At 37.5% G+C, this 9,817-nt stretch overlaps 1 protein-coding gene across 3 annotated transcripts; it reads right to left on the reverse strand.

Moving 5' to 3' along the window:
- Positions 1 to 190: 190 nt before the first annotated feature.
- On the reverse strand, positions 191 to 8,050 carry ash2l (ash2 like, histone lysine methyltransferase complex subunit). Of its 3 annotated transcripts, none has more exons than XM_025062286.1 (17): positions 7,932 to 8,050; positions 7,293 to 7,356; positions 6,898 to 7,043; positions 6,720 to 6,808; positions 6,043 to 6,137; positions 5,810 to 5,905; positions 5,637 to 5,732; positions 5,096 to 5,171; positions 4,564 to 4,581; positions 3,605 to 3,704; positions 2,792 to 3,009; positions 2,328 to 2,495; positions 1,496 to 1,689; positions 1,226 to 1,318; positions 1,036 to 1,134; positions 893 to 952; positions 191 to 729 (listed from the first exon to the last, which is right to left on the reverse strand). In XM_025062286.1, the coding sequence occupies exons 1-17, from the start codon at positions 7,988 to 7,990 to the stop codon at positions 622 to 624; spliced, it is 1,779 nt and encodes a 592-aa protein (XP_024918054.1). In that variant the 5' UTR covers positions 7,991 to 8,050; the 3' UTR covers positions 191 to 621. The 3 variants fall into 3 exon arrangements, with proteins under 3 accessions (XP_024918054.1, XP_008323399.1, XP_008323400.1); XM_008325177.3 differs by having other exon boundaries at positions 7,293 to 7,341; positions 7,932 to 8,018; XM_008325178.3 differs by lacking the exon at positions 4,564 to 4,581.
- Positions 8,051 to 9,817: the final 1,767 nt, after the last annotated feature.

The following is a 9,817-nucleotide window of genomic DNA, read 5'->3' on the forward strand; positions in this document are numbered from 1 at the left end:
ACAGTTGTATTTAGCGTTGAGACGGCCGCTCGGTGCCAATTGCCTCTTTCCGTTTTTGGCTCGTAGTCACATCATCCCAAGTTCTGAATGTATTGTGTTTACATTGACAAGAAAAATAGGTCACATACACAAAGCAGCGCTGAAGTCTGGTTTATACAAATTATTCACAAGAAGTGTCGATTACTACAAATCAACGACATGTGATCATTTTTATTTACTAACACAGAGTATAAAACGGTGAATTACCAACAAGCACATTGTAAATGGAGCAGAATGATGGAACATACTCAGGATTGTGGAGACGGCCGTTGCACAACACTGAGCTTGTCTGAGTGGACACATAACTCAGTAACTATATTATATGAAGACTTTGAAAGGATAAAGATGTTTGAATAAAGAATCTGACATCAGCGTATGTACTTCTTTATGGCTAAAGTTTTGCTGATGATTTTAGGGGGAAAAAAATCTGGGATTTTTAAACTGTTTTTGTTTTTTTAAAGGCTAATATTACACAACTCACTATATTACTCCAACACAGTGTTTGGCGTTTTCTTTTTCCTGTCTGAAGAAGAAACAATGTTAGGACACAGGAAGAGTGTGCAGTGTGAATTCAAACTGCACTCAACCCTCCCATGGCGGACTGCGTCTTCCGTCCACGTCAGTCTCCACGTGGTACAGCATGTCAGCCAACGTGTGCTCGATCACAGCTCCCCAACCCATGTCACTCATCTGAAGGCAGGAGCAGACACACAAACAAACGGTGACTTGATTTAGCTATTATAATAATAGTGCAAAATAAATAACCGTATAAATGAATGGTTGTATATTTTTCATCAAATTTACACTTGTGCTATATGTCTCCACAGAGACAAAAGTAAAATAAAGAGCTCACCGGCTGGTACTTCACATCCTTTGGAGGGAATTTGAAATGTGGCCCGAAATTTACTGAAACCTGAGACACAGAGACAGAATTAGATTTTAACAGAACACAACATTCGAGGACATACAGAGCATGGGCATCAACCATGTACTGACCGTGCAGCTCTTGTAGAGGGAGATGGCAGGAAAGTACATGCCTTCAAACAGATTTTCAAAGGCAACCCCTTGGCTCACTCCATTTTTAAAAAATATCATCTGAAAAAGAGGTCACACATGTTAACACAGGCCAGGCGAAACAGCTGTCACATTTTACTGTATCAATTTTATTTTCAATAGCATGTCCCACCCTGCTGGGGCTCACTGTCTTCAGACTTTTCTCTGCTTTGTCCACATAGTCCTTCTCCTCAAAGTACAGGTAGCTCTTAAACTTAATCAATGCCTGTGAAACAAGTAGAGAGCCGTAAAGAAATCAGAAGTCCCACTAGGATTACATCTCATATATGTTATTATTATATTTCTACTAAGTGACAATAAAATATTTGTAATATATATATATTTTTTACCGGTAATCTTACAATCCCAGCCCTAAATCCCACTGTATGTTTTCAGGAGTAACCTTGTCCTTGTACGTGTCAGGCAAAGCCTTGGCTGTCTCTGTGTCTTCAGGCAGCTCTATGAAGAAACCCAGAGTGTCTCCTTGACCGTAACCTGCAGAATAATGTTTGCCCATGGACTGGTGGAACCGTGTGCCCTTCTTACTACGCCATGAGTAGCTGAACTTGTCGTAACCCAGCGGTGCCTGCAGGTTCCCTGTTGCATAAACAAACAAACAAACAAAAAAAACATAAATGGCAGTTGCAATAAATAATTTTAAGCATAAACAACATATCACCTAACACCTAACACAGAATGGGTCTGGATTTGTTTTAGTAAAGCTGATGACAGAGCAGTTGATAAAATAACTCAGTCAGTTATTATACAGTATATGAAGTTGGTTGAGAATTGTAAATGCTTTCAATGCTCTAAAATGTAATGAAACCACAGCGTTTTTAAAGCACCTCGTATTATCATTCCTTTGGTTGTAACATATTAACCTTTCCAACGAAATACATCAAAAATATAATAATAAAACAATTCCTTACAAAAACAATAGGGCAACACTGGTGGAACACTGGTGGAACTTTGGCTCCCTCAAGTGGTACATAGGGGAAACTGATTTTCATTAGGATTAGGTGAGCTATGAAGTAGTACAATTCTTTGTATGCATGTAAGCCATTTCAGAATTCAGAATTGTGGTCATCTCGGTGGTACTTGGCGGGGCAAATATTCTTCAAGGTGGTACTTGGTGTAAAAAGTTCGAGAATCGCTGTCCTATCTTCATCCAATTTGTCAGTGTTGTTTATCAGCAAATTTAAAATCATCTGTGAACGTAAAAATCAAACCCTGACCTAGTGGCTGGGACCAGCCAAGCCTGGCTGCCGTCTCTGCAGGCATCTCATCCACAGTCACCTCAAAGTACCATGATCCTTTGCGCACGCCATGTGATGCTCGAACCATGGAGTAGCCCTTCTCTCCTGTCACTGTCAGACGGTCATCAGAGATTTTCAGCTGAGGCGCTGAAATGTCATTAGACACAAGTTGGAGTACAACTCAATCAATCAATTGATCAATCAATCAAAAAAAAAAACTAAAACAATCATCTCAGGACCAGAATTACAATATAATGCCACAGATACTGTACATACATATATATACATATACACACATACATATATACACTTACATATACATATGCATATACTGTATGTGTATATACATACATATACATACATATACATATATATATATATATATACATATATATATACACATACATATATACATATACAAAATGTGTTCATCTTGTGAATACCTCTGTCATGCAAGGCCAGCAACACTCTCTCATACAGACAGGATCTGTACAAATCACCAGGAATGGGTTTTCCAGCCCAGCAGTCCAGCTCGAGTTTTTCTGGGTCAGGCGCGTGAGGGTCTGGTTCAGCCAGAATATACCGGTACCCGTCTTTGTTAAACGGGTGTTCCAATGGGTAACCATGAGGAGGGAGGCGTTGGGCTGAGAACAAGGGGTCACTGTGATGAGGGAAGCAGAGAAGAGTAAGAACAGTAGGTCACTGTGTGGAACTGCAGGTGCAGCCACTTCTACAATGGAAATTAAGTAGGGATAATATGTTTGTGTAGCATCCACCCTCACCTGCATAAGTGCAGGTGAGGGCGGTGGGCACAGGACTGCACGATGAGCCAAAGGATTTTTTTCCATAACTGGTGAGTGATTGATTGAGTCATTAAAAAACCATTAAACCATTAAAAACTTTTATTCAACATCCTAATAATTTGAAGATGCTGGAATCATTTGTCACTAAATGTACACAATAACAGTTGTTTTTAAATTGAGTGGAGATAATATTTATTAATAATTAATAATAAGAATTAAATAGAGAAAATGGATTAAAAAAATGGTGCTATTTAGTGACTGCCTGTCACTGGTTTGAACATTTTGCAGCACATTCTGTGGTGTCATAACATAGATTCTAAAGCTGCCATGTGGTGGGTTTTGTTTGTGTTTTAATTTAATTTAAATCTTTCACAAAAATTTACATCTCACCACCATGTCAACCTTCTGTTACACATGTATCAACACACTTTGACAAAGACATGTTGCTTTTACCTGCGGGTTCTCTTGGTGGCTCCTGCAGTTGCACCCTCCTGCTGCTGCTGTTGCTTACGTTTGGCTCCCCTTCCTTTCCCTGGACCAGGGGCCAAGGCACCTTCAAAAAAAGAAAAAAAAAATCAACAAAATGTCATTGCTGTACAGACAACAATGTACACAGAACACAGACACCCTTGCATACCAGTAAAAGCACTTGTTTAGCCATTTCAGATACACAGGGTGACAACAAGCACCAAAAGGCAGGAATTAGTTCTAATGGCATCTTCCAAACACTATCAGCCTCTTGTTGTTCCTCTTTAATGTCAACGTGACACACTGTTTCACAGGGAAATACAATCACAACTAGAATGCCTGTGGGCGACTTACTATAACTTCACAGACGTTTATTATTTAATATCTATGGATAGTTTTTTCTGATTCTGTTCAGTTGTTTTGGATTGCAGGAGGCACAGACTAGTTGTCCACACCTTATACAGTTGGACTAAACAGCAAACAAGTTTTATTTTCCCTTAATGGTTTAAAAACTTAAAGGACCAGAGGTTGAGGCTTACAAGCAGTGGATGAGAGCCAATATCTTTTTTTTTTTTAATGGCACACTGCCCTCACATGTTGTGTACTCTGGAGGGCAGAATGTCATTGCAGAGGAGTTTTTCAGGATCTATTAGAAGCAAGCTGGAAGATAATTACTAATCAACAAAGGGGTGAAGCTTTTGGGGGGCGGGGGGACGGGCACCAAACAGATGCAGAGAGCAGACAGCAGGAAGTATAACTGTACATGGATGAAGTTGCCCACAAGATATTTGTCAACAATCAGTTTGGTATGAGTTTGATTTAAACGGAGGGGCAAGGGAAAAAAGGTGTTTGTTTGGAACCTCAGGGTCAACTTCTCTCCAGAGGGTTACAAGACACAAAAACACACCCATCACTGCCAAATGCTACAAACAGCACATAGTCACCTGAGAAAGAAGATCCACCTGGAACACAATGCACACAATCACTTTGGTCAACACATGTAACAAGACCTGTTTCAGTTCAGGGGCTGTACACCTGCCAGTGTTAATGTGTACAAAATGTATTATACTGTACATAATGTGTTCGGTGAGATTAGAGAGTGAGAGAGAGTTGCACCATGTTGGTGTAAGGCGGTTAAGCAGTGATTTTTTTAAATTTTTGCTCTTCTATGTGTAAAACATTCTTATTTGTAAATTAAAGAATGGCAATGTTTTTGGTTTATTTACTAGACTATTCTGCAAATATTTGTCCAGGGCCAGGTTATTCAGGCCAAGTACTGTCAAAGTGCTGGACAGATGCAGCAGGGACACCCTAATATACAAACAGTTTAAAGGGTTTTTTATGTTAAACTGAATCTGGTGCTAAGGTTAAACATTTTGTCAGTGGTAATTAAGTAATAGGTGATTACATAATTCCCTGATTTATATATCTGACGACAGTTCATTTTTGTTTTAGTTTACATATTAACTGTCTCACCATTGAGCCCACCAGTTGTAGGAGTAGTAGTAGTCTGTTTCTGTGAGTCATATGAGGGTCCAATAGTTCCCAGATCCTAAAAAAGGAAACAACAGTAAGTTTAACAGAACACACAGACAAATTCTACATGAAATTTCTACAGCGGTCCGAAATGCTCACAGCAACATGTACAAGACCCAAAAAACAAACAAACTGGCAACACATATACAAAGGCAAGACATTTTTTTACTTTGGTACACGTCAAGTATGAGCACAGAGGAATGAGAAGTTGTTGTTTTTTACTTAGAGGATAAGACTTAACTATCTTTCAAAACTAAGTTTGAGACTGTTTTCATTTTTATAAATTAATTATGAATTAATTAACAGTAAAAAAAACCTCATATTAATTGTGTTTCAAGTAAAGATCAATGAGTTTGCCTTTACCTATACATCTAGATAAATTATTTGTGAAAAAACTATTAGTGATGAAAAAAATGCAAATTTAAAACATTTTTCTGCCTGAGTGCTGTTGTGTTTTATACATACATGTATTAGTACATACCTGATCTAACAAGCCAAATTTGGGATACTCCTCCTCTGGGTCTTTACTGCCTGGGTCAGGATGTTCTTTTACTAGGAAAACATCTCGCTCTTTACTCTGAAAGATTCACATCAATACCAAGACATTACCAAACCTCCACAATAACAACTGAAGAATGTGAATTATTTCCTCACCATGGTTTTGACTATGTTGTTGGGCCACGTGAGCTTTCCTGGTCTCTGGCGTGTTGTCATGCACTCCCAGTACTTGTCAATGAATGGTATGATGTCCTGCAATGTATTTAAATCCATGGGCAAACATTTCTGTTAGTTTTAAGGCTTTTGCAATAATTCAATACCATGTACACTTAAACTCAACTCAAATCCACTCAATCTCATTTGTATCACATGTGTAGTACTCATCCAACCTTATCTTTGGAGAACATGGTCTTTGGGTGCTCTTCTTGTGTTCTAGATCTCCATGTGAGATTTGCCAGAGCTGTGAGACACATCTCTTTCAGATCTGAATAAACAACAGAAATACCAGTTGGTGAAGTAGCGAAAGCACTTTGGATCACATTTTATCCTCAACACTGTTTGTAAAAAGCCAAACTATTTTATACCTACACTAACTACAAATTATTAATTAAAAATATTATAGTCTTTATTGTCATTGTAACATGGGGATACAACGAAATTGAGCCTGTGCTTTTAACCCATCACCAAGGTGAACAGTGGGCAGCTTTAAGGGGAGCAGTGTGTGGGGACAGTGCCATGCTCAGAGCACCTCGGTGGTAACTTGGGAGCTGGTGGACTCGAGGATTGTAAAACACAAAAACAGATAATCTGTTAACCATGATATATCACTATACATATAGTGATATATATATATTGCTGCTCAGTAACGAGAGCACAACAACATTATACTGTAACAACATAACATTAACCACCTTCATGTCACAAACTGCTGATGATCTAGTAGGTTTTTAAATTGTGCCCACTACTGTAATATTATGTATCTATCTCCATCTCTTTAAGTCAGTTTCCAGGATTCAAAGAAAAGACGTCACAGATAAAATAAAAAACTAAAAAAACAAAGACCTACTTGCTTGTTTCCTAAGGAAGTATGTGTTACCACTGTGATGGCACACGTTGCAGTGAAACACATAGTTGGTCATAAAGGGAAGACAGGTCCTGTGGAGACAAAACCATGATAAGATAGAGCTTCAAAATGTAATAAAAGCACAAAACTGTAAATTTATGTTTTTGTAAACTTCACATACACAGTGTCGATGCCAAACGTATCAGCAGTGAACCACTTCATACACAGGGCACACTGCAGTTCCACTTCTCCCAGATGCCTTCCATTCTCCTCATCCCCCGAACCAGTCAGAGTATCAGCGGCCTCAGAGCCTTCACCTGCTGTATCCTGAGAGCAAACACAGCAGTTTACTATAAAATAGCGCGTTCTCTCTCTTTAATGTATTATATATTAGGTCAAGATATATTCCTATTCCGTAACATAAAAACAAAAATCCTTGAAATGAAGGGAAAATGTTTGTTTTTCCTACAGAAAATGAAGTTAATTATTCATTAGAATTAAAAATGAACACTATTTACATAATTGTAAGAGGATGAAGAAGACATAAAGAAAAACAATAGTGTTCAATAACATTACCATTCCCTCTTTGCCATTTGAGGAGTCATCCATGCTGCCAGGTAGCTCCCTGAATACAGCAGTTCTACAATTCATTAAATGTATACAGATGTTAACAACAACAATAGGTAATGATCTTATTCATTTAAAATAAAGGTGTGTATCAAATAGAAGCAAGAACAACAATCCTCATAATCATTATTCAGAAAATGTAGTATTTATGCAGTACTGTGTAGATGCTAATACTATGTTAAATTATGTTATAATATAACTAACATACGCACAAGTCCTGTCTAAAGGCATTTCCACAGATACATTTACACATTATTACAAAATCCAACTTGGCATGACGAGTAATTATTAGGTGGTGAATATAAGCACTTTTCTCGGTTAATTTTTTACAGAATTGATTGGTTTAGTTATATGCTAGCTTACAGTCAATAATCGATTTAGTCGATGCTGAGATATTTTCTATTTCATAAAAACTGAAGAGCTTTGTTCAATGTGTCGCTTGTACATCGCTATTAGCCAGGAAATAACCCTGCTTTTCACAAATCGTAAGGCTACTAAAACACCATTTATGTTATATTTATCCGTTTGAAGTGCTAAAGTCATAGTGAAGAAAAGTATTATTTAAAAAAAAACATGAAGCACACAAACCCTTCTCTAGTCTCTGGTTGTGTTGAAGCAGTATTACCCGCCTCAGCCTCAGACGCCATGTTTCAAATGATTGAAAACAAAGAAACATCGCGAGACTCTGACACAACCCGGTTTCCGGTCTTGGAGTATTGCAGCGGCGACACCACAGGCTTAAATGAAAAGTGCAGGCACTAGTTTGCGCTAAACGTAGCATCACATTGTATTTACAACGTCATAAATCCAAGAGTTGTTGTTGGCGTGTGTTATGTCAGGTTACCCGAAACAATGTTTGTTTTGTGTCTTTGTTCTTAATATTAAACCAAACCGTATTATCTACAATCTTCTTGAGACAGTACACTTCTGAGTCAAGTCAGCAGTTAGGTCTATATATACTTATACAGACATGTGTCTTATAAATATCAAAACCAAGAGACACAGCAAGACAGGGCAGCTTTAACAATATTTATTGCATAGATTCATCAAGCTGTGTTTTATTTAATTATCTTTCAATTCCTAAAACATCACATTTTTACTCCAACTTAAAATGGATTCAATGTTGCCTTCTTTTGAAGGTTTTAAACTCATTTTGATATATCTCATGGTGATGTATCACATGATGATACTAGCCTCATCTGATTCTTACTTTCCTAAAACTGAAAAACGGAAACGGAAAGAAAAAAAAAGATTTATATCATGTTTTTTTAATTTGTATTGGCACATATAGAGTCACAGCTTTACAAGTCAGTGAATCCACTATTACCTACAACTGCACTTTTGGATGTGCAAATATCCATGTAAAATGTTCTTTACTTTTAATCATTGCGTTTTGGTGTTTACACAGTTAAAGGGCAATTCACTGTATAAAAACTATGTGACGACTGGAGACCACCCCACAGGCTTTATGAAAGTCAAACGTTAGTTAGAATTTTGTAGGGGCCGTTCCAGGACCAGTAAAGATGAGTTAAACATAAAAACAAGTGTGCCACAGGGCGTCCTCACAAAAGAGGACCAGGAACACTGAAGACACCCCCTGGTGCTGCAATAAATGCCTTTAGGTCATTGTTAGAGAGATAATGGTTGTGTTTACTCCACCTCTTTCCTCTTATGGATGTGGACACATCTGTGAGGTTGGTTACACCATGTGATACTTCATCCAACTGTAACTCTTGTTTTTAACATAGAAACTAAATATAGGATATCAGTCCTGTTGACACGTTATGTCTGAAGTTACAGATGTTTAACTTCAATATGTTTCTAAAAGGCTTTTTGGCCTCATTCCATATTTTCTTAAAGGAACACTGAAACATTTTAATAGAGCCCAGACCCAGTTCAATTTTATTGTCTTGTGTACCTGAATTTTCTTTAACTGCACTTCATTTTAATAGCAGTCATTAAGTCTTATTCTGGGAGGGTTCTTTAGAAGTTGCGCTATGCGTAATGGGATTATCATTTGAAAATGCAGTAAAAAAATACTTAAAAGGAATGATCTGAGTTATTTACCAGAAAACATAAATGTCCCTTAAATTTTCTCCAACACGTCACCGTCTCACATTACTTCTATCATCCATAGCAGACCACCTTGCTAGCTGACCCAGAAGAAGGTTGTCAAAAGCGGCCTGTGAAAACAGTTCAAAATGTGTAATTAACCGAAGTGAAATCAACAGTACCAAAAACTTCAATAATTGTTGTTTGTGGTTTCTGCTATTTCCATGTAGTCATATTCAAGTCATATATTTCAGCTACTTGCAGTTGTGTTTAAAAATTTTAAAAAATAATTTTGTTTTGGATGCAGGGCTTTGAAAATGATGTGCTGTTATCATGTCAACATTGTATATTATTTGAGGCACATCAACAACACACGTACATAAATAATACTTGTACTATTTCCCCTCACTGAACTCCTCTTT

Source organism: Cynoglossus semilaevis, chromosome 14 (genome assembly GCF_000523025.1).
Source record: "Cynoglossus semilaevis isolate Cse_v1.0 chromosome 14, Cse_v1.0, whole genome shotgun sequence".
Lineage (NCBI taxonomy): Eukaryota > Metazoa > Chordata > Actinopteri > Pleuronectiformes > Cynoglossidae > Cynoglossus > Cynoglossus semilaevis.

Coding starts and splice junctions, on each gene's coding strand:
- ash2l (XM_025062286.1), bottom strand. CDS start 7,990: ATGGCGTCTGAGGCTGAGGCGGGTAATACTGCTTCAACACAACCAGAG. Junction 3,010..3,604: donor GCCACCAAGAGAACCCGCAG/GTAAAAGCAACA, acceptor CCCTCATCACAG/TGACCCCTTGTTCTCAGCCC. Junction 1,690..2,327: donor TGGCTGGTCCCAGCCACTAG/GTCAGGGTTTGA, acceptor TTTATGCAACAG/GGAACCTGCAGGCACCGCTG.